At 35.8% G+C, this 24274-nt stretch overlaps 1 protein-coding gene across 1 annotated transcript in view; it reads left to right on the plus strand.

Annotated features, from left to right (window-relative positions):
- The window catches only part of adamtsl1.S (ADAMTS like 1 S homeolog), a 161466-nt gene that overhangs the window by 124821 nt on the left and 12371 nt on the right, over positions 1–24274 (plus strand). The window contains exons 17-23 of the mRNA XM_041580075.1: positions 968–1147; positions 1607–1754; positions 2961–4083; positions 10051–10178; positions 10930–11058; positions 13977–14156; positions 14610–14738. Of these exons, the coding sequence (XP_041436009.1) occupies positions 968–1147; positions 1607–1754; positions 2961–4083; positions 10051–10178; positions 10930–11058; positions 13977–14156; positions 14610–14738 (2017 nt within the window). The remainder of the gene's footprint in view (positions 1–967; positions 1148–1606; positions 1755–2960; positions 4084–10050; positions 10179–10929; positions 11059–13976; positions 14157–14609; positions 14739–24274) is intronic.

Below are 24274 nucleotides of genomic sequence, written 5' to 3' on the forward strand. Positions count from 1 at the left end.
TGTCTCTCTAACTTCCTAATTATGAAAATAAAAAATAATTGATATTTTGCAATTAGAGTGACCTAACTGTACAGCCAATTGAAGGCTTGTGGAAACTGTTGTAACCAAAGTAGTACCGGTATCCCCTTTAAATCAAGTCAGACTGTATTTCCTAATCTCATGTTTCTCATAAATCTTACATTAAGGGGCAGATTTATCAAGGGTCGAATTTAGATTTCATGGGAGTATGTATAAACTCCCATGAACTGGAAATTCGAGAAAAAAAAACGACCAATCGAAATTTATGAAAAAATTTGAATTTTTCAATCGGGTGAATGGGATTGACCCGCAAACTCGAATCGAATTTGAATTGAATTTGATTCGAGTTTTTTCTTTGAAAAAAACTTGATTTTCAGGAAGGCTGCAAACAACTCCAAATTGATCCCAGGAAGTCCCAGGTTTAAGGTGGTGAATAGTCATATTCGAATTCTTAAAGGGCCAGTACATTATAAATTTCTCAAATTGAAGTCCAAATTTTTTAAAAACTCGAATCTAATTTTAACTATTCCCTAGTCGAATTCCACTTAAAAAGACCTCAAATTTGAAATTCGAACTATCACTTCGACCTTGATAAATCTGTCCCTACGGGTGAAGACACGTGGAGCTGCTAATAGCAGCTACTTGTTGTGGCCACAAAATGCCAAAAAATACCCTGTCATAGACAATACTGAGAATTGCCTCTGCTAAAACACATGAAGTGTCTTAGCAAAGCCAATTATCACTACTGTCTATTTTGCAGCCATGACAAGTAGCCGCTACTAGTAGCTCTCTGTCTTCAGCATGATACAAAATGACAACTAAGCAATGTAGTGAATTTTCTTTCTTTTCATATTTACTGATATTTATTATTGTACACATTCTGTTGCCTGTGACTGTCACTTTCATATTAAAGGTCTTTATAAATACTCCCTTGTTATTATTTCTGCAGTGTTCCCAAACATGTGACGGGGGCATTCAAACACGTGAGGTTGTATGCAAGCAGCGACTTTCTGATGGCAGTGTTTTAGAATTACCAGAAACCTTTTGCTCTTCTTTAAAACCTCCATCTCAGGAGCTTTGTAAGAATGAAGACTGCCCCGCAGAGTGGCATATAACTGACTGGACGCAGGTATATTCGTATGGGTTTTTTTTTCCTATCAATTTGTGATTACTATATTTACCAACTAATATAGTCATATAAAAGTTGAGCATGGCCAGAAATAAAAGGTCATCACACAATGGATAATGAGTCAGAAAGATAAAAAGCAGAGATGTCTGATAACATTTTTTCCTATTAATATAATTCCACTTTATGTGCCAACTGCACAATTGACATTTTACAGCACAACTAAGTAGAATAATGTGATGTTTCTCTTATGGCCATTCAGGGGCATGATAAATAGACCAGTAAATTAGATTCCCTTCAGTTCTCCTAAAGCAAGTTTATTCCTGTGCTGCCATTATTGTGTAAACAAGTGTTTAATATGTAAATCATCACTTATGACAATGTATTTTTAATATTCTCCATTAAAATGATATGTGTCCAGCTAGTCTTTTTAAAACTGTGCTTTTTGTTTTAATTTTTTAGTGTTCAGTGACCTGTGGAGAGGGAATGCAAATTCAAAATGCCGTTTGTAGGAAGAAGATGAAAACTGGGGAATACATCATAGGAAATTCTTCTATGTGCCCCTCTATCAATCTCTTGGTCAGACCTTGCTCACTTGGAACTTGCACAAGTAATTAACATAATTCTACTGTTTTATACTTCTTATCTTCTTAAAGGGATACTGTCATGGGAAAAAACATTTTTTTCAAAATGAATCGGTTAATAGAGCTGCTCCAGCAGAATTCTGCGCTGAAATCCATTTCTCAAAAGAGCAAACAGATTTTTTTATATTCAATTTTGAAATCTGACATGGGGCTAGACATATTGTCAATTTCCCAGCTGCCCCAAGTCATGTGACTTGTGCTCTGATAAACTTCAATCACTCTTAACTGCTGTACTGCAAGTTGGAGTGATATCACCCTGTCCCTTTTCCCCCCCAGCAGCCAAACAAAAGAACAATGGGTTGCTTTTTGAAAAAAACATGTTTTCTGATGACAGTATCCCTTTAAAGTATTTTCTTGACATCTAATTTGCCTTTGGCTGGCTACATTGGCTACCATTCCTAAAGATCTGGAGCCAATAATAATATCATAATGTGTTGGGTGTTTTTTTGTCTCTTGAAGGCAAAGAGAAGGCAATGGAGATGCAGGTGGTGGTCCACTAAATGGTATATTCCACTTGGCCTGCAATTTAGATTTTGCTTGTAGAAATAATAGCAAAAGGGCAAATTTATAAAATAATGATCTGGGGGATCCTAAGGCATTACTCTAATAGAGTCCCCAATTATCATATCTAACTACCAAAAAGTTTTTCCTGAAAAGAAAGTTATTAGTGAATATATTTTATCAAATTTGATACCAGTTGTACACTGTGTTAGTGCTCAACGCTGCTCAGCATCAGAGCTGAGCCCTATCACTTGTCAAAATCCTTTCTCCCTTTTATGCATACCACACACTGGAACAGGGCAGTTCAAATAATACAAGCAAATAACAATATTGACACATTGCATAAATTTGTTTACTACAGTTAGTATTTTAACCTGAAATTCTGTATGTCTGTATTTTTGATTCTTAACTTGTCCTGCATATTGCACAGTATCCAATTTTAATTTCTCCACAATATGGGGAAATATTTTTACATGATCATGCTGCATGTCTGTATTGGACTTGATGCACTGTGATACAACTGCAAAGTAGCATTTGTAAATAATACATGTATGTGCTCTGTGTAGTGGTATCATTGTTTTGTAGTTTACCATTTAATCAAAGGATGTATCTTTTCTACTTGCAATCTATTTACCTCTTCTTTATTAATGCAATGCCATTTTCTTTTGAAGGACCCAAACATGGTCAGAAACAGAGCCCCCAGATAACAGGATTAAGGAAGCTATACATCCAGACCAAAAGACAGAAGAAATTGCAGTTTATTGTGGGTGGATATGCTTATCTACTTCCCAAGACTTCTCTTGTGCTACGGTGTCCTGTGAGGAGGTTTCGCAAACCACAAATCATTTGGGAAAAGAATGGAAAGCACTTGATCAGCTCTGAGCATGTTACAGTTGCACCTCATGGCTACATCAAAATACATCATCTTAGACCCAGTGATACTGGTGTTTATACATGCATGGCAGGGCCTAGTCAAGAACATTTTATCATTAAACTCATTGGAGATAACAACAAAATTATCTCCCATTCTTCCAGGACTAGAGAAGAAGAAGTAATGAAAAATGGGAGGAAAAATGAAATTTACCATCAGCCTGAGAAGCAACAAAATGGGAATCTCTTTAACCGAAGTAAAACTGAAAAACAAGTTGATACAACAGATCCTAGCAGTGTTTATGATAGTATTGTTTCCCATCTCTTGGCATTAAAAGTGTTATCTGACAGAAACACAGATCCACCAGAACTTCAAGAATCCTTTGAGAGAAATATATCATCTGAGGAGGACCATGTTGTCGAGCATTCTTTGCCCTACACCTTTGTCACTGAACTTAAGGGGTTGGATGACATAATTCAATCATTATCTCAACAACCTGTTGAGCTCCAGGATAATTTCAGTAGGCAGATTCTGTTACAGTTAACACAGGACATGAGAAGCCATTCCAAAGACCATGAATCCCCTGTGTTAAAAATTGAACCAAAACAGATTGGTCCGGGAACCTCGGAACATTCATTGTATAAACCTGTTTCTGGATTATCTAGTTCATTGAGGTCTTCATCAGTGGAGGCAGAACTGTCCGAATCTCACGAGTCACAACAGATGCTCAGGAAGCCAGTGATCTTAAGGAAAATATCAGCAGCTCAACAGTTTTCTGCTTCTGAGGTTGTCACCCATATTGGGCAGACTGTCGCATTGGCTAGTGGAACACTTAGCGTCTTGCTTCATTGTGAAGCAGGTGGGAACCCTAAGCCAGTTATTAGCTGGGCAAAGAATGGAGAAGAAGTGAAATACAGTAATCGGTAAGCTTACCTGATATTCGCTTATCAAATTTGTGCATGTATGTTACCTTGCACTGTTCAGGTTGTTTGTTACATGAGCACACTTTTATATAATTTCTTGAGACAAACTTTAGTTTTAGTTTAATTTCATTTTAAGATATTTAATCTTCAGATATTTGTATGCACAGTATTTTCATTACCCACAACAAATGAGCAAGGTTGTTAATAATGTAGTTTAACTGAATACAAGGAAACTTTTATATAACTCCAGAATGGTCTCTGTGTTGACCTTCAGAATACTGGGGGGGGGGTTGGGTTTGTCAAAAAATAATTCACTTGTACTTGAGAAAAAAGGCTTTGAAATCTAAGCTGTGTTTACTGGCTGAATCTTATACAGTATTTATCCTTTTCATCCTAAATTTTGTTTTAAATATAGTTGAAATGTGATGACCATTAGTACAGACTCTTCATCTGTTTTACATTTACTTCCATCATAGTAGGCTTGTGTGAGCTTCTCTAGAAGAATGCTCTGTAAATTACAGGGCTTCCTAACGCACAAGGGACAATGTTTTTTATGATGTAGACTTGTCTTTATATGAAAACTGGAAATAGTGAGATAAGGTTAAGCGTCAACTGGAGCAGCTGGAAAAAAATATCCTCATGGTCACATACTGTATGCATTCCAATGGTTAGTTCCAGATAACCCTGCATGCACTGTAAATCTGCCTTTCACAGAGCACAAGGGAGATCTGATCATTGAGACATTAGCAGAGTGTTAACATTTGCAATTTTCACAGTAGCTGGAATTCATAGAAGTGTTGGGTCTGTTATTATTTTTTTTATCTCTATCCTACCTAACGTGCAAGTAGTGATTTTTAATTGTTTAGAGAAGTTGTTCACCTTTAAATTAACTTTTAGTATGATGTAGAGAGTGATATTCTGAGACACCTTACAACTGGTTTTCATTTTGAGTAAAAATAATAATTATAATATGAGTAATAAGAAGTTGCAATAATAATACATTTGTATTATTGACCCCAATTTGAAAGCTGGAAAGAGTCAGAAGAAGAAGGCAAATAATTCAAAAACTATGAAAAAGAAAAAATGAAGACCAAAAAGTTGCTAAGAATTAGTCATTGTATAATATACTAAAAATTAACTTAAAGGTGAACCACCTTCTTTGCACATATATATCTCCTGTGGATTGAACTGATGTAAATATTGAGGAATACATTATTGCCTTGTTGTTGAACAGATTTATTTGCTGTGATACCCTAAATCCATATACTGTATATATATAGCACCGAGTGTGGCTAGGTAATACTTGCAGAAACATGAGTGACAAGGAAGATGTATGTTTTTGCAGGATTTTTACATTCAAACAGATAAGTCAATTGAACACATGACAAGGCTAAATTGCACCAGTGCAGTGGCCAGTAACAGGAGATCAGTGGGGCATTTAGGCAACCCTACTGAATTCGATAATAAGTTCATTTGTCTGCATTTAAAATTTCTGTGATCGGAGAAAACAGATTATAGCACTCATCAGGTGAAAAATTTTTTATTTAAAAATGTTTTTTTCAATATATTTTTTTTTCTCCACTTTTTAAAGACCCGATGTTATGCTCTGTTTTGTTTTAAATTAACTATTCATCAGCATGTAAGGAGGTGAACAAAATGTGTGTACAGAATGATAAGTGTAATGTGGGCACCACACCCAGGGTTAAGTGTATTGTGATGGGAAAGAACTGTCAAGAAAGAAGGTCCAGATAGAGAGGCCCAGTAAGAACAAAAGACAGAAAGTAGTGACAGGCTAAGGTAGTAAGATTTAAGTTGAGCAGGCACTAGGTGCGTGAGGCAGGAAATTTAGTAAGGGCCGCTCAATGCCCCAACGAGGAGGTTAGAGGGGATAGTGCCCCCGTGGATACCCCACGAGTTAGGAATTCTAGAAGTTAGAATAGAAGAAGAGAGGGTATGAGGGACTTGGGCCAGAGAGCTGCCAGCAAAGAAGCCCAACTGGAATAGCAAAGGGGTGCTGACGGGGTACCGGATTGCTGAAGTGTGTGAGCCTGTGAGAGTGGCAAAGGGATGCTTTTCGCTCACCGGATTGTCGAAGCAGATAGACTGGAGCTGTTTGTGAATGCCCTTCTCCAGTATTCCAGGTGGATCCCTTTGGGAAGAAGGAAACCTGTGATGTAAGTGGGCCTATACTGTGAGAGTGGAATACCATTTGTGTCCAAAGTTTAGGTCCTCATTAGTATCCTTGATAAAAGCAAGTGTGTGTAGTTATCCAATCAATTGTACATGTATTGTGCATGTAAATAATGTTTTTACACTTATGGGAGCACACTTGAGTGCAGCTTGCCACAGGTGCTCAATCATCCTTCTTTTTAAATTGCAGGCCTAAGGTTAGCTATTTTAAACAATTTATTGGATTAGCTAAACAAATACTTGACCTTAAATCAGGACTGGGATTCATTTTGAAGCAGTTATCCTACAAACAATAGAGTGCTCTCATGATTTATTTAGTCCTAAAACTGCCAGAGATCTATGCACAGTAAATGTAGATACTATTGAAATATTATCAGTGAAAACAGGCTGACCCCCTTCAGCTTGTTTCAGGGCATGGCAGCCTCTAGATTATATGAAAAACATTTATGTTAAGAAATTGAGCATAAAACAAATGGCAATCACAGAGTTATGTAATAGAATAACTTTATTATGATTGTGGAGCAAAACCACATTTTTTTCTTAAAGTTTGCGATGTGTTTAGGTTATAAGAACAGATAATTATGTTGAGTAGTGACATACTTCCAAATCACAAAAAAGAGGGCAGCTAAGTCATTGCTTCATGTTGTAGGGGGATAAATAGCGCTCCGGATGGGTTCATTCACTGATTTGCTTTTATAATTCATGTAAATTAAGAGTAAAAACTTAAGTCATAGGAGATTTAAAAAAAACTTCTCTCGTCTGCATACAGGTATTTTAAGCAATGAAGCACACTCTTTTGATGATAAAAGATAGTAACTGGTCTTTGTCAATAATCTCCCCCTAGCCTACTAAACCACTTGCATTGGTTAAGTGATAAGTAGTGCATTTGTGTTTTAATACAAAGATTTGACTATTTTAACATTATATTTTATTTAAAATATATGATATAAATACATAAAAGTTATGCATAGTGCAAATAGTAAGACATTAAGGTTTTCAGTAAATTTTTGCATTCAGAGATTAGTTAATAACACCCTTAGTATGATGTACAGAGTGATAATTTGCAATTGGTTTTCATTTATTATTTGTGTTTATTGAGATATTTAGCTTTTTATTCAGCAAATCTCCAGTTCTTCCCTGGTTGCTAGGGTCCAGATCTCCAGTCTTCTCTCCCTGGTTGCTAGGGTCCAAATCACCCTTGCAACCATGCACTGATTTGAACAAGAGACTGGAATATGAAAAGGAGAGGGCCTGAATAGAAAGAAGATTAATAAAAAGTAGCAATAACAATACATTTGTAGCCTTACAGAGCATTTGCTTTTTAGATGGGAGCAGTGACCCCCATTTGACAGCTGGAATGAGTCAGAAGAAGTAAAAAAAACTGTACAAAATAAATAATGAAGGTCAACTGGAAAGTTGCTTAGAATGGGCCATTCTATGACAAACTAAATGTTAACTTTAAAGTGAACCACCCCTTTAAGCCATTATAATAAACGTTATTAGCCATAGTTCCTAGAAAATCTAGTACAGGCATGAGATTCATTATCCAGAAAGCTCTGAATTATGAAAAGACTGTGTCTCATCCTTTTTCCAAACATTCCAAATTTTAAAACTTTTTCTGTAATAATAAAACAGTACCTTGTACTTGATCCAAACCAAGTTACAATTAAGCCTTATTGTAAAGTAAATCAGGGTTTATTTAATGTTTAAATGATTTTCTATTAGACTATGGTACATGTGTATGAAAATCCAGAATACAGAAAGATCCATCATCTGGAAAACACCACGTCTCGAGCATTCTGGATAACAGGTCCCATGCCTGTACCATCTAGGCGTAAATGTTACCTGAAATCTTCTGATCTGAACTTTTTGGCTACCAAAAAACATTCTGCTCAAAGTCACCCTAACAGGTCTTATACTGTAGTTCCCCTAGACGCAGTTTGGGAATCAAATCAATGCATCGATCCCTTTGTGTTTTTTGTTTTTTCTAAAGCAAGATTTTCATGGATTTTGGAATTAGCGTATAGTATAATTTGGTGACTCTCCAAAACCATATAGATACTTTTTAAAAGGGGAAAAATATATTTCACAATGGAGACATTACGGATTAATGGTTATTAAGATAATAGTGGTTTGGGCTTTTCAAATCTGAGCAATTTAGACATGGTTTAGCTTGTTCTGTGGTTAATAAATGTAAGTTCTATACATTGTATTATAACATCGCTAGTACGCAAACTGTTCTTTATTTCTCAGTGGTTCTGTACATCTCCTACTGCTTCTTCTACTGCTCCTACTGTATTTTTCTCTTAAATATTTACAATATGTAAAATGTGATTATTTTGTGCATGTATGGAATTATGCCAGATATTCTTAATACAGGGCTAGGTTTTCCAAGTTTTGAAGTGATCCCCTAACAATAAGGGGCAGATTTACTAAGGGTCGAATATCGAGGGTTAATTAACCCTCGATATTCGACTAGGAACTAAAATCGTTCGACTTCGAATATCGAAGTCGAACGATTTAGCGCAAATCCTGCGATCGAACGATCTAAGAATTATTCCTTCGATCGAACGATTAAATCCTTCGAATCGAACGATTCGAAGGATTTTAATACAACGATCGAAGGAATATCCTTCGATCAAAAAATCACAGGCAAGCCTATGGGGACCTTCCCCATAGGCTAACATTGACTTCGGTAGCTTTTAGCTGCCGAAGTAGGGGGTCGAAGTTTTTCTTAAAGAGACAGTACTTCGACTATCGAATGGTCGAATAGTCGAACGATTTTTAGTTCGAATCGTTCGATTCGAAGTAGTAGTCGAAGGTCGAAGTAGCCCATTCGATGGTCGAAGTAGCCCAAAAAACACTTCGAAATTCGAAGTTTTTTTAATTCAAATCCTTCACTCGAGCTTTGTAAATGTGCCCCTAAGTCTCAAATCCCCACCAACGTGGATTTCCTAGACGTTTTTCACCATGACCCCATAACATCTCATACCAAATTTTGCCCACAGTTCTCAATAATTTTATCATTGAAATAAAAAATGTTATTCTATTTCCCAATAGAAATGGTTGATTTATCTGTTCCCATTATTGACTCCATGTTTGTTTTAATAGATCTTAACAGATATGCCTGATTAGGTTTAGCTAATTTAAACTGAAATCTCATCTCAACAGATGTAGTGTACTGTATGCTTTCATATAACCAGAATTCCTGTGCATCTTTGTGGGAACTGTTTAATACTGATATTTGGTTTATGTATAGGTCTTCATTACATTTCATAACTCTGTCACCAATACACAAGGCTCTTCTGGTGGATGCAATACCATACAGATCACTGTGTTTGTGCCTTTCCTAAAATGACAGGAACTTTCCATTTCACTAAAATACTGCAGTGTAGATTGCATGCAGCAAAGTCTGCAGTTAACTTCTAGGAGTCCTCGCATGTGGGCATGCACTGGCAATGGCGTTAGGAATGCACCTGTTCTTCTCTCTCATGCAAAAATGCGTGTACAGAAAAGGAATATTTTGAACACAAGATAAATTTTGCTTTCACAATAAACCGAGAGAAAATAAATTCTAGAAAACAATATATTGAAAATCAGTCAATGGGACATTTCACAGGAGTTCCAGACTTTTTTTTCCAATAAGCATTCATAACTGTCACTGTACATGTTTGTAGGCCCCACTCACATACAAATGAATATGGCGCTTTTTTAGCAAGCATCATGCTAATTTGCTGTTAACCCTTTAACCATTAATCTCTTGTGCCTCTCAACCAGGATCCTTCTAAAATCTGATGACTCTTTGCAAATTCTGGAACCAGTTGAAGCAGATGTTGGGTTCTATACATGCAATGCAACCAACTCACTGGGTTATACATCAGTTTCTATTGCTATCACTCTAGCAGGTATGTTAATAAACTATCACCAGCTCAACCTTCCACCACCCCAAGCTCCAGAAACAATGACCTATGGTTACTGTGTCTTGGGGGACGTAAACCCTCCATAAAATTGGTCTACTGTGCCCCCTATTCTCTAAGTAGGTGGTCCAAATGTAGTAACAGGAGCAATAATATTTACCAATGAGAACCCTGCTTACCAGCGCTATATATAAAATCTTGCTGTAACATAAAATACAGAGATTATTCTGTGTGATTTCCCATTATTGCATTGTTCCTGTTTGGCTGTTCTATGCTAAGAATGCTAAGCTAACTCGTCTTATATTTTCTCATCGTATATTTTCCATTTTGCTAACCTCTTGCATTACATAATAAGTGGGGGGACAATAATTTTTTTTTTTTTTTTTAATTTTACCCTGTGATAATTAAATTTTTAGTAAATCGTGATTTAGCACTTTGCACATAGAAAATAGGGGTAATTTAGAAAGAACCGGGAACTTAGGCACTGTAATTGGCCAGATACAATTCAGTGAAAAAAACTTATCTCACGGTTTATCACATGACGTCTATGAGAAAAACTGGAACTGAGTCAGGATAAAAGATTATTTTCTTTACATTGAATATCGGCCATCAGTTCTCACGTGATATACCGAATAATAATGTTTTCTCATTGATTAGAATCTGGCCCATTGTTTGGTATTAGTGTTGCTTACCTGTCCAGCTGTGCATTCATAATTAACTGATACATGTTATTGTCTAGGGAAACCATTAATAAAGACTTCTAAGTCTGTAGTAATTAACACAGACTCTCCTTCCATCACTGTTGATGTGGGCAGCGTGGTGAAAACTATTCAGGGGACAAATGTCAGCATCCACTGTCAAGTTGCAGGTAAGACTACATGTTTGCTTACTGGAAGGGGTATGGTTATCCTATGAATTAAAAATAGCCAGTACAACTGAGCAAGCTTGCGTTGTTTCTGTTTTACTGTATGGTGACGTTAGCAACACTTATGGTCAAGGCAACACAGGGAAAAAGTTACTGGCCAATGATTATTTTAGCAAATCGCAAAACCCCAAGCTCACACTCAAAGGCAATGTCTTGGTTCTGCTAGTGTGCAATCAAATAGTAACAGTCAAGGATGCCAATATTAGCTTTGGACTTTGGTCCTTCTGAACTGTATAAATACTGTGTATGTGTGTGTGTATATATATATATATTTTTTTTTTTTTTTTTTTTTTTTTTTCGCAACAGCGAAAAATTTCTAACTAGAGAGTTTTCATGGATTTCATGGTAGTCATTTATACAGCTGTCTAAGAAGTAATTGCTAAATAAGTTGTTATCACTAGATAATCTATTATATGAAAAATAAATCTTCTGAAGGAAATATAAAATCTACTACTCCAATTTTGGATTCGAATTTAGATCTGAGTTTTAAAGCAGGTCAGAACCCACACAGCTAGACCAGGACAGTGTGAGTAAACAAGTCTGAGGAGACTGTCTAGCGTAATGTTTCCCAGATTGTGTAGGAGGATTGCTTGGTGGGAATCTCTAGCAAAGGAACACTAATGTCAGTTCCTGTTTTGCAGTACCCCATTAGAGTATTCCCACTGTAACAAACGATCTGGACCTATAATAAAAATCATATCCAATTAGCAATTGTATTAACACATAATACACAGCAGTACTGTCTGACAATGGTAGGGTATCAGGTACTTAATGCATAATAATAAAGACCAATCAATATGCAATTTAAACTGTGATTAACAGCAATACATTTAATGATGTTCTGTGTTTTATCTCTGTGACAAAGGGTTTTTTAGATAAAATAAACAAGGTGAAACTGAGTCTCTATAAAGATATATTTATATATACTGTATAGTCTTTGAGAGCTTACATAAAACATTAGTGTGTTGCTACTGATTTATCTACATGGGAAATCTTGTAGTGAGATTACCAGAGAGTGGTCAGTTAGTGGTGGAATTATCCTGGCACACGCTTAATAAAAGCAGACGTGAAGGTTTCTTGTGGGCTTCCTGTAGACAGTAGAGGATGAACCAGAGAGTGAAGTATGAGTTGTGATGTGTAAATATAGTGTTTGGCTCCTACTGTCCGTGCCAAGAGACAGTAGAATAGACAGTCTGCTGACAGGCACTGATAAACTGCAGCTGCAGTTTTTTCTCTTAAAATGGACATTTACAGAGGTTTTTTTCATTAGAACATCTGCTGCGATTTCATTATAACGTGAATAAAGGACCCCCTCTTTTAAAAAATCGGATATTATAAGTTACTGAGAAGTTCCATGACCATATAAAAACACAAGGCCGAAGGTCAATGTAACTCTGAGGTGAATTCTAATATCCTCCTATTTTGCAACAGGGAGTACTTTATTTATTATAATACAGAAATTTCATTGAGTCACATGACAGAAATGACATCCCTCAGCTCCAATTGTAACCAATGACATCACTAAGCACAGATTATAAGGATATAATTTACAATATATTCATGGCTCTTGTGTATTATACCATTATTATTTGTAAAGAATTTGTAATGTTTATTTCTATGAACTTCACATTTGCAATGCTTTTTACTCATTGAATTTCAATTGAGGGTTAGTGATAGCCTCACTGCACTTCAATATGAAGGTACGTGGATCCCTAGTTGTGTAGAACATATCTGTGTTGAGTCAATGAACCGCAAAATAGTTATAAACTTGGTGGAGCAAATTACTTATGTACAACATATATAAAAGGAAAAGGCACATAAATATATATAACAAGGCATGTAGTATTCAAGAAAGTAGCAAGAGTCATTCAAAAAGAATAAAATAAGAAGTTCATTAAGTTGTAAACCTAAATATATCTTGTCTTATGAACAAAATAATAAATCTAAGCAGTTTTCTTATAAATTGCATTTACAAATTATAATGGATTTTAACGTTAGTTGTAAATGTATTTATCGGTACCTGTCTGTCCTTTGCAATCTGTTTGCATGCACGCCTATAGTAGAGCATTGGCTCAGGACCAACCATTTTGAAGCACACAGTGTTTAAGAAGAACAATGATCATTTTTGTGCACATAACCTACAAGAAATTAGAGGGAGCAGTTCCATTAACATGGATTGATGCTAGCTTAGTTTACATCAGTGATCCCCAACCATTAGCTCGTGAGCAACATGTTGCTCTCCAACCCCTTGGATGTTGCTCCCAGTGGCCTCAAAGCAGGTGCTTATTTTTGAATTCCAGGCTTGGAGGCAAGTTTTGGTTGTATGAGAACTAGGTGTACTGCCAAACAGAGCCTCAATGTACTGTAGATTGACAGTCCACATAGGGACTACCAAATGGCAAATCACAGCACTTACTTGGCACCCCAAGAACATTTTTCATGCTTGTGCTGTTCCCCAACTCCTTTTTCATCTGAATGTTGCTCGCAGGTTCAAAAGGTTGGGGATCCCTGGTTTAAATCAAGTACAATGTAACTTTGTGTTATTATTACAGAAAAAAAGAGTAATTAAGGATTATGTTACCTGGGACACTATGGGGAAAATTTCCATATCAAAGAGCTCTTTGGATAAGGGATTTTAGGAATTCCATACCAGTACTTGGATAATTTTACACAATACAGCTTCTACCTAAATATTGATATTGATGATGTTAATGCATTTCAGCGGCTAGTCTACACATCGTATCATATTTTGTATAAGGCTGATTTCAGTTTGCAAAATTAACATCTTTACTGCCTTAACTTTTGCTTTACAGTATATTATGTAATTGACCCTGAGCAGGCGCCATGTCATTTGTGTTTAGGTCTTCCCGAAGCTGAGGTTTCTTGGTACAGAAATAAAAGCAGACTCCACTCTGTTTCCCATCATAGTGATGCATCTCTGTCCATTGGAAATGTAACAAAGACTGACCAAGGGCTCTACACTTGCAGGGCAGCCAATGTCCATGGGGAGGTAGCAGAATCTACACAGCTACAGGTTCTTGGTAAGGGCACAAAGCAACTTGCAAGTTTTACTCTTGATTCATCAACGTCCCTGCAGTCTGCATTACCTATACCAAGTATGTTGGGTATGTAAGTAACAGTTCCTTGACTACTAAACTACCTGCATATGTTTAGCTAGACAGAAGCCTATGTCATATCGAAGATAAACACTTTAGAAATAGTTAATACAGAAAAATTTGTTTGACAAATAGATTAGTGTAAGACTGGGCCTTCAAGGATCGAGTCAAGAACCTGACATTGAGGGACCACTCTCACACATAGATGATAAGAATTGTCCTTGGCTAAGGTCCATTATGGCAAGGTGCCACTATTAACTCCTTTGGTACTATGGCAGGCCAGTCTGATCCTGATGTGTTTGCAGAATTTTTTAAAATTGTAATGCCCATGTGATATTTTTGAATAAAAGCTCACTAGACTTCTCCAAATGTTTCCAGACAATAAAAACTACGGAGTGGAACACTTACAGACACTTTTCACTGAGATTGGACCAGGCACCCTATCTGTTGTGGCATCCCCTGCAGGAAACAATCTCATGGTAAATCTAGGAGGATTGGCTCTTATAGGTAAGTGGCTGTAAACAATTAAAATATGTTTTTAAGATAAAGGCCCTCAATCAATTCATAAGAAAAACTTTTCTCATGAAAACTCAATAGAAGTCTAGGGGAATTAGGAATTCAATTGGCAGATAACATTTTATCATCAAATTAAATCTTGCATTTTAGTTGGTGAGACTTGGGCCGTGGGCTTTTGCTCTTCTATGACCTTTTCTGCATTCAGGCCTTTTTTTCTACCAAAAAAAGGCTCACTGTGGAACTTTCCATGAGAGTCAAATTTATGTAAAAGTCTGAAAGGTAAATGGAAAGTCCTTGAAGGCTTGAAGTTGGGCTTGAAAGAAAACATATCTTGGTATGTTTTCCATCAGCTTATTGTGCTTTTGTTGTCTTGTTATTTTTGCAAGAGACAGACATCTGTGTCAGCTTCTCATGGATTTACAGCATGCTGCTCAGGATTAGATTTTAGTTTACACCTCTCATGGAACCTGCAGATAGGACACTTCAAACCATTTGTTATGTTAGAGAACATCTAAAAAATCACAAGTGAATAGATTTTATTGTATGTGAGCTTCTTCATGCACTTCATCTTTTTCTCAGTGACAGTTGCTAATATATAAAGGCAAAACGAACATTTTTAACATAACACTATTTTATCTTGTTTGTCTATGTATTTATAACCGTTTACATTTGCTAGAAAGAGGCAAGCAAATGTCTTTATGGGGATTTACAGTATTAGCCACTCGTCAATTTTAATAACCAGTCAGTGACATTAGCTATTCTATTTAAGCAAAAAGCATTTTTTTGAACATAAGGCCATCTAGCTATAAGATACTTGCTTGTCTGTTTATTTCAAAGCCTTTATATTAACTTAGTCCATGCAGAGTAAGGACAGAATGAGGAATCCCATTATTAAAATGTATCACACAAGATTATATATCACTGAGTAGTTTGCATAAAATGTTCGAGTTTGTAGAAGTTTGCTTTAGTTTAACACATTCTCTAGTTCTCTTTTCACAACTCTTTTCTGATATAGGTGCAAATGCAATCGATGGCAACAGACAATGCTTTTTATTTTTATAACTGCCAATGATATCAAAGATTATTATTGACTGCTATAGGTTAAAGCTAACTGCCAGAGAGAGATTTAAAGAATGACTTGTTAACCTCTTACTTTTGGCAGTCATTCTGGAAAGTTGCAACCAGCAGTGTCATGCAGCCTTAGGCAAGGTTCTTTTGCCAACATCTGACTTGCATAAAGAAAGCAGAGTTTCAGCATAGATACAGTACAATGCCATCACTGTTGGCTAATATTACTGTTAGTTGTAGCTCAGTCTTTAAGGAGAAATAACCCCCCCTAATAAAAAAAAGCTCCTACCTACTACACTAGGTAGTCCCCCCTCCCTGCTTCCCCCCTGCATAGTTTGTTACCCCCTGAAAGTGCCCCTAAGATTTTGCTTACTTATCGTGCAGAGTAAGCACAGAGGAACTCATGGGTGCAATCCTCTGGATCTCCAGTCTTCTTCAAGTCCTCTTCCTTCCCTTCTGCAATTTCCAGCACTTTTGGCACATGTGCAGTTGCTACGAACCGGAAGACTACTCAAATTGTGTGTGCACCAATACGTCGCTCACTTACAGAAGAGGACAGAAAATCTGGAAGGTGACACCCATGAGCTTAGTTGTGCTTACTCTGCATCTATACTAGAGCAAGCTGTTAGGGGCAATTTCAAGGGTAAAGAACTATGCAGGGGGAGGCAAGGATAGGGGACTACCTAGGGTAGTAGATAGGGGCCTTTCTTATTGGGCAGGTTTAGTTCTTCTTTAAACTAATTGGAAGCCCTTACTGGCACTATATTGTTCCAGGGAAATCACAGTTTTGTTTTCAATACATTTGAATAGATGTGATTTCTAGTTTGCAAAACTAAGGGGAGAGGGAGTAATCTGAATCTCAGCTATGGTGAAATTTGGGTCGTCTGGTCTGTTAGAGTCAGATCTGAAGTAAAGATGTACGTGTTGCCCTAGGCATTCTTGTTACTGTTTCTAAATAACAGATACACCAATGTTCTCATATTTTCAATGTTCACTTTCACCCATTTATAAATACTCTTTTAAAAAAATCCCATACAAATCAATGGAGAGTGGCGAATTAAATGAAGTTGGAACCTGCATACACAATTTGCAAAGTTGTTTGGAGGAAGGGAAGGCTTCATTTAGTTCCTGCTATGCTAGACCAACAGTCCTAGCCTCTTTGCACCTGCGATAACTGATGTGAAAATTAGGAAATGTGCAACATGTTAAAAACAAAAGCAACATATATATTTCTAAAAACATCCAGTGCTTGACTAAGTGTAGACTATTTGTCTTGAATTAGGGCCTTAAAACAATAAAATCTATTTTTAAAATGTTTTAACCTTACTATGTGTTTTACAGTCCTCGTGATAATTTGTGAAGGAGCATACAGTACATTTTGTTTCTAAATGAAACCATATATTTTCATGTTATATACAGTATTAGTAGAGTTCATAGTTGTTTCTTGCATGTATGTTTACATAGGTTTATTTATTGACTTAAGTGGCTAAGACAGTGGTCCTTCTAGTGATTGATAACTTTTTGGTTTGCATTCTCCAGTTCTGCAAGGGCCTCCCATAAATGTGTGCATAGAAAGGAAATGTTATATTTGACAGTTATGGGTTGTTATGTTGTTTAACCTGGAGTTTAGCTGCACTACACTAAGCACTAAAAGTGTTAGCAATCCAAAACAATATTAATGTGTGTTCTTGTTCTTAAAAAATTACTGTTTGTCTATAAATTCCAGTCAGTTTCCATATGGAGATTTATAGAGATTAAAGTCAGAATTAACAATGCTTGTCCCATGCACATTTTGCAGGCTAGTTTCTTGTAACAAAAGGAGAATTGTAAGGGGAGCAAGATTGTCCTAGTTATTTACTGTAGATCTTTATCCTGCCTAAGGAACATCACTGCCCTGAACTGTAGTATATGGTGCCTACCAACACCTGTGTTATCCCAACATGCTGGAAATTAAAATATCACATTTTTACATAGGCTCTCTAGGGGCAATTAGTATCAATGCTATCATTATATCGGCCTTGTTTGTTCTTGAATAATACATTCTCTTGTGGTCTGAGCAACATCTGTGAACCAGAAGTGGTTTCATTTTTGCCACTCAAAATGGCAAAAAATTATACTTAATTATTCTCTTGAGGTTTATTCCTTCTAGCTCCTTCTTTTTTCAACAGAAATGTTGTTTCCTTTTACCATATTAATTGGGCCACAGAGAAACCACACATAAACCGGGTGGTTTGTGCAAAGTAAAAAAAACGCTGTTCTACATATTTCACTGCAACATTTAGTCAAAGTGACTACATTGCTGAAAAGTTGGCAATTACAATGTACACTATCATTTTTACTGCAGCATTAGATGGGTGAAATACACATTTTGAATAACGTGTGAGAATTAAAATGAAAAGTAACAGGTTAAACCAACTTGGTTTCTTTAATTCCATGTTAAGAGCTGAGTAATACAAAACCTTATAATGAATCATTGGAACTTTTTTCACTGTCTAAGGTGCATTTGCTGCCCATAGTCATAGTATCTTCAGCTTTACATATGCTGTAAAATATTGATACTGAGAAGCGCTGTCGGTGCATACACTCGGTAGTGAAAACAGCACATGCAAATGTGAAGGATTCTAAGGAATTAATTAAAACACATTCCAGTGACATCATTATCAACATCTTTTCTTGCAGTAATTAACTAGGAGTTTAGAACTTATGTGGTTTTCTTAAGTTATATAATAATATGTCCAATTAAGTTGTGAGATTGTTTATATAATGTCAATATGCTTGAAAGTGTTTATTTTGGAAATCACAACAATGTTGTAATAGATTAAAAAAAATATATATATATATATATATATATATATATATATATATATATATATATATATCCCACAATATATATATCCATAAGGTGGCACACCACTTGTCTATTTACTACCCAGGTACACGGTAAAAAACATGTAGCATTTTGACACTTTGTTTCTGACCCACTTTAAGTTAAGCATTCTCTTTCTCAGAAAAGTAGGGAAAGTGAATGGGGTATTGTTTCATATAGTGACGGAATAGTTAACGATTATTAATAACGGAATAAAATAATCCTGAGTTCTGGAACAATAATTTATAATGAGACAATGACTGTTAAGGAGAAAAATGTACTTTGTTATTTAAGCACAAATGGAAAACATCATTATTTAAAAGACATAATAATCATACTCATGTCATCATATTGAAATATTAATGAATGCCTTATGTAGAAAGTTTGTGATATCTCTTATTGGCTACATGCTATATTCTAACCAATTTTAATATTTAACCATGATTAAATTTGAACTGGTGATGCTAATAAATTTAGTAAAAAGATCTCGTTTAATAGCTACTTTGGTTTATTTTGTCTACTCTCCATGAGCATGGAAGTACCTGCTGCACTTTTCCATCTGTTTTTATATTTTGCGTATAATATTTATATTGCTTTTTAATTAATATTGTATTGTAGCCATGAGGGTATATACTAGAGTTCATGTTGTAGGAAAGGCATCAAATATGGAAACAAGAATTATAATAGGAAAGCACTTTTTTTGTAAAACTAGTTAATAATGTCAAATTTCTTTTATCAGCTGCTATTATAATCAGTATAAGAGCTTTACTATTCTAACTCTGCTGCCTTGTCCTATACTACTCCTGTTGTCATCCATTAAGGTTTCTTCATAATCTATAGCTTTTTCCAGAGACTATAAAGGAGAAAAATAATTATTTCCCATTATAAAGGAATTCTGTAATGCTGAAAATGTTATGGCTGGGAATTCTGCATTTCTCCTGTGGGTCAAAGTAATTGGTTTGTGAGGACAGAAAATCTGTTCTGAAACTTGCTTCCATCTGTGCTTGCATGCAACATCCACAGACCAGCAATGCCAGTATTTTCTTCTTATGAACCCCTAATGGTAATTTGGCTATGATGCTTATTTTAAAGTTAGGTGAGAAAAGCAATATGGCAGCTTCTAGCCAGTGGTGTAACTAGATGTTACTAAGCCCCACAGGAAATTCAATTTAGGACCCCAAAATATTGGTAATTTTGCCTAATCTACCAATATTTCTTATTGATTAGGGCTTCACTGACCCCTATTCATTCCTGAGCCCCCAACTGCAGGCTCTGCTTCTTCTGTAATTACACCCTGGCTTCTTGTCACATATTCATGCAAATAGATATGGAGTTAAGGGAATTGCATACTGTATCTAATTGTGCATGTGCAATATTGTGCAGCTAATTCTCTTCCACTTGAAGCAATGGAACAAGATCTAAAACAACAGAATCAGTGCACAGCATAAGCTATTTATCGAATACATAACAGTTTATAGATAATGTAATTTTTATGTATATTGTATATCCCATATGAAATGCAAAGGGAAACATATTTATCAATTTTTGAGTTTAAGGGAAAAAATAGAGATCAAAACGAGCGTAACTCTTTTCTATCGCTGCCGTTTTTTTTTTATCCACGACCACTAGCATATTTAAGAAAAACTCAAAATAACAGTGATTATGTTTTGATGCAAAAAAACAAATTCAAATGCAAAGGAAAATCCCATTGTTTCATCCAGTTTGTAAGGCCTTTCTCCATTTCTTCAAGGCACAACATGCACACAAGGAATTGCAGAACCACACAATTTTTATTTGAACAATTTCACTATCCCTTTTTAAAGTCACACAACTTTGGTCTTGGTCCAGGACCAATGCAGCACCTGCTGGTCAAGCGGTTTGGTGTATGCTTCTCCACCTCGCCCCAACAGGACTTTTCCTTGTGCCACCTCCCTCCTTCAGCCAGTCTAACTTCACGTCAGTGCTCTTCTGACCTTCTGGTTTGGGTTGTACACACTGTCCTATTTTTCCACTTTTGCCCTAACTGTGGGAAAGCCACAATCCTAAGCCACTTACTCCTCGTTGGGGTTCTCACTACCCATTCTCACTAGCCCTATCTGGCTAAAGCACCTAGTGCCTGTACTTGAGGAGACCTCTATCTATCTGCGCCTGCTCAGAAGAATGACCCTGCCCTGGGCGTGACTTCCTCTTTCTCCATCTCCCTCTAGTGGTGTTGTTTGTACTACACTTGTATTTTTCTTGTCCTTTTACCAAATTACAGTTAACTTACCAATTTTTTAAGTATTGTTAAACACACATAAAACTTACATACATATAGTACATTACACTCATCCATACAGACAATTCACTCATCACCACATGCACATCACTCTTCACCACCTTATAAGTTTCAATGAGGCGGAAAAACTTGAATTAAATCATTTAAAAGGTGCAAATAAAAACAATTGTACATATCCCCTGCATACATCAATATCCTGGGATCTGCTCTAGGAGAAGTACCTCTCATATTAATTTAATGATGTCAAGGATATTCAACATTGTGGAGAACTATAATCCACACACCTAAAATTTGCCTTGCATAGACTCCGCTTGGAGATTGGGGGGGAATACCCAGCTGCTATTTAACCCAGAGGGAAATATTTGAGGAATTATTTATAATTGTGATTTACAAATAAGTGACCACCAACCTAAAATTTTATATAAATTTTATGAATTTTTGGTTCCTGGCCAGCCAGGTTAAAAGGAATTAACCTAGTAACAAGGGTAAAACATTTTTTTAGTATTAATAAAATTACTATATTTTCATATCAACTTGGTTTTTATTTGCACCTTTTAAATTATTTAATTTATTATTGTTATCCTTAAAAGGACCTTGGGGATTAAAGGTGTAATAAGGACTAGTTGAGAAAGCATTTTTCCTTTTAACGTCACATCACCTTACAATTTTCTTGAAAAACTTGAATGTTTTAGTAACTTTGATAAATTCTCCTCATCTTTTACTTTTACCATTTTTCTTCATGTAAATGTTTGCATTTTTGCATTTTCTCTTTATGAATTCTCCATCTGAGTATCTTGAATTTTCATAGATCTGCCCCTAGTGTCAGGTGGATCACATACAGGCAACTGATCAGGGGCAACTTACATCTGTTAGAAATAGGAGACCTTTTATTTAATCAACAGACAGGTCTACAGCATTTCCATTGGGCAGCTGAATATTTTTTTTTCCAAAGAATCAAAACAGCCCCTTACATGCCTAAAGAGGTGGTTCACCTTTAAGTTAACTTTTAGTATGTCATGGAACAGCCAATTCTAAGCAACTTTTCAATTAGTCTTCATTATTCATTTTGTGTAGTTTTTCAATTATTTGCCCTTTTTCAGATTCTTTCCAGCATTCAAATGAACCCATCTAAAAACAAATGTCCTGTAAGGCTACACATTTATTGTTATTGCTACTTTTTATTACTCATCTTTCTATGTAGGTCCTCTCCTCTTCATATTACAGACTGGATGTCTGTACGGAACCAACTTCCTGCTTATCAGCTCTCTAACTCTGAGTTAGTCAGTGACTGTAAAGGGGGTCACATGGGACATAAATGTTCAGTAAGTTTGCAATTGATCCTCAGCATTCTGTTCAGATTCAAAAACAAACTATGGCCTCCCCTCAAGTCACTGATTGATTACTAGGCACTGTAATGCCTATGAATAAGTGCTTGTGGGTGCGAAACGCGTAAGGCGGAGTATCAATTAGTCTGTATGCCTACTTTTTAATATTTATGCTGAATAAAGAGTGATTTTTTAACTTTGAGAGAATGATTTGGAATATATCTTTGGATTTTTGACTGATTGATTACTGCCTGGTAATCCTGCAAAGCAGGAAGTAGTTTTCTGTTATGTTACACACCCAGTCACTCCAGCCTTTATACATTAAATTTTTGCCTAACTAACAATATTAGAAACATTTTTTATTTTGCACATTCTATATATTGCTTTTATACTGAACAATTCCTTTAACAAACTCTTGATCAATTAAACAATTCCATTAACAAACTCAATTCAGTTCAATTGATCAGTAACATGATAATTTTTTACCTAGTACTTCATATTAACCTGTAAAACACCTCTATCAGGTGCCAATCTTAATGGATAACTTTTTTGATTATTATTATTAGACCTAGGAATGTAGCTTGCTTTGTATGTATTATGAACTGCTGCTAACCAAACAAACAGCATTATATCTGTATATCTACTACCCGTATCTCTCTGTGACTGTTTTATGTTCAACACACAATATTGTAAATGAAAAAATGTGTATGTGTGCGATTCATCAGAATGCTGACAAGTGTATCCCAGAGAGAAGTGAGATTACAGGTCAAGTGGATTATCTTGCACAATGTGTACTGCATGTTTTGCTAAGAAACATATGGTGTGCCTCTTCTTTCTGCATAAATAATATCTTCATAGCAGGGATTCTACATTCAGATTTAACATCTTTGTGACACATTCCTACAAGCTTTGTCTCTACAAAACGGTACTGTCTGCTTATATAGACATATAGACACACATGAATAGACACAGATGTAGATAGATAGATATATGATATATAGATAGATGCTATATCTTCTAGCATATAAACAAATAGCTTTACAGATAGACAGAAATGTAACTGTAGAGCAAGAGCAATAACGCTAGGAAATATACTTTGTGTGCATTGTATCAATTTAGCATTCTATAGCAATGTATTTTGCCTTTAAAAAAGTAATTGTCCATGTTCATGACCTGCGATGGCATTCCATCTACTAAATAAGATATCTTTAGCTAGATATTTGTGATAATGATAGATTTCATATGTTTCTTCTCCATTTAAGCTCTCATTTATATAAATAAGTTACATAAAAGTGCTTACATCTGCCAGTTACACCCTGGCATAGCATCAACTGAGAGCCCCAGAGAAAGTGAGATAGCGCTATGAGCTTTAGCTGATATTAAATTGGTATTATCAGTTGCCAGAATTCATATTAGTCAGGCAACACACCCAAATTATTTGTGTCCCCCACCAATTTATGATTTCGTTGACGCCCCATAGCATGGGAATCTGATATAAACAAGATGAGCGCTTTCGATTTTGTAAGTCTAAATACTAAGTGGAGGTTCAGAAAAATACAAGGTCAAAAATCAGTAATATATTAAAGTAAGACTGTCAAGTATTTTTTATAAGCCTGGTTGTACAGCAGATTAAAAGTAGCAAAAATCAAGAGCTCCATATACCTATTCATATTTATTTCTGGCATTTTGAACAGCAATTAGACACATGCTTCAAGCAACAGGTAAACTGGCCATATATTAACAGAAATGTCAACTCTTTTAAGGAAAAAGAAAAAGCACTATCAAGGTACAGGATGGTGAACACAGGAGTTTGGAGAAGCAGGATAACTTTCTCATTGCAAAACACCCCTGCAAACACAATACTATGATATTTATATAATGTGAACTCATAGAGTCCTCACAACTGAAGGCAATTTCGATAGATACATTTACAATGAAGATCAATACATTTTGTAAGACACTTTTTTTGCACCTTTCATTCTGTGTTACT

This window comes from Xenopus laevis, chromosome 1S (genome assembly GCF_017654675.1).
Source record: "Xenopus laevis strain J_2021 chromosome 1S, Xenopus_laevis_v10.1, whole genome shotgun sequence".
Lineage (NCBI taxonomy): Eukaryota > Metazoa > Chordata > Amphibia > Anura > Pipidae > Xenopus > Xenopus laevis.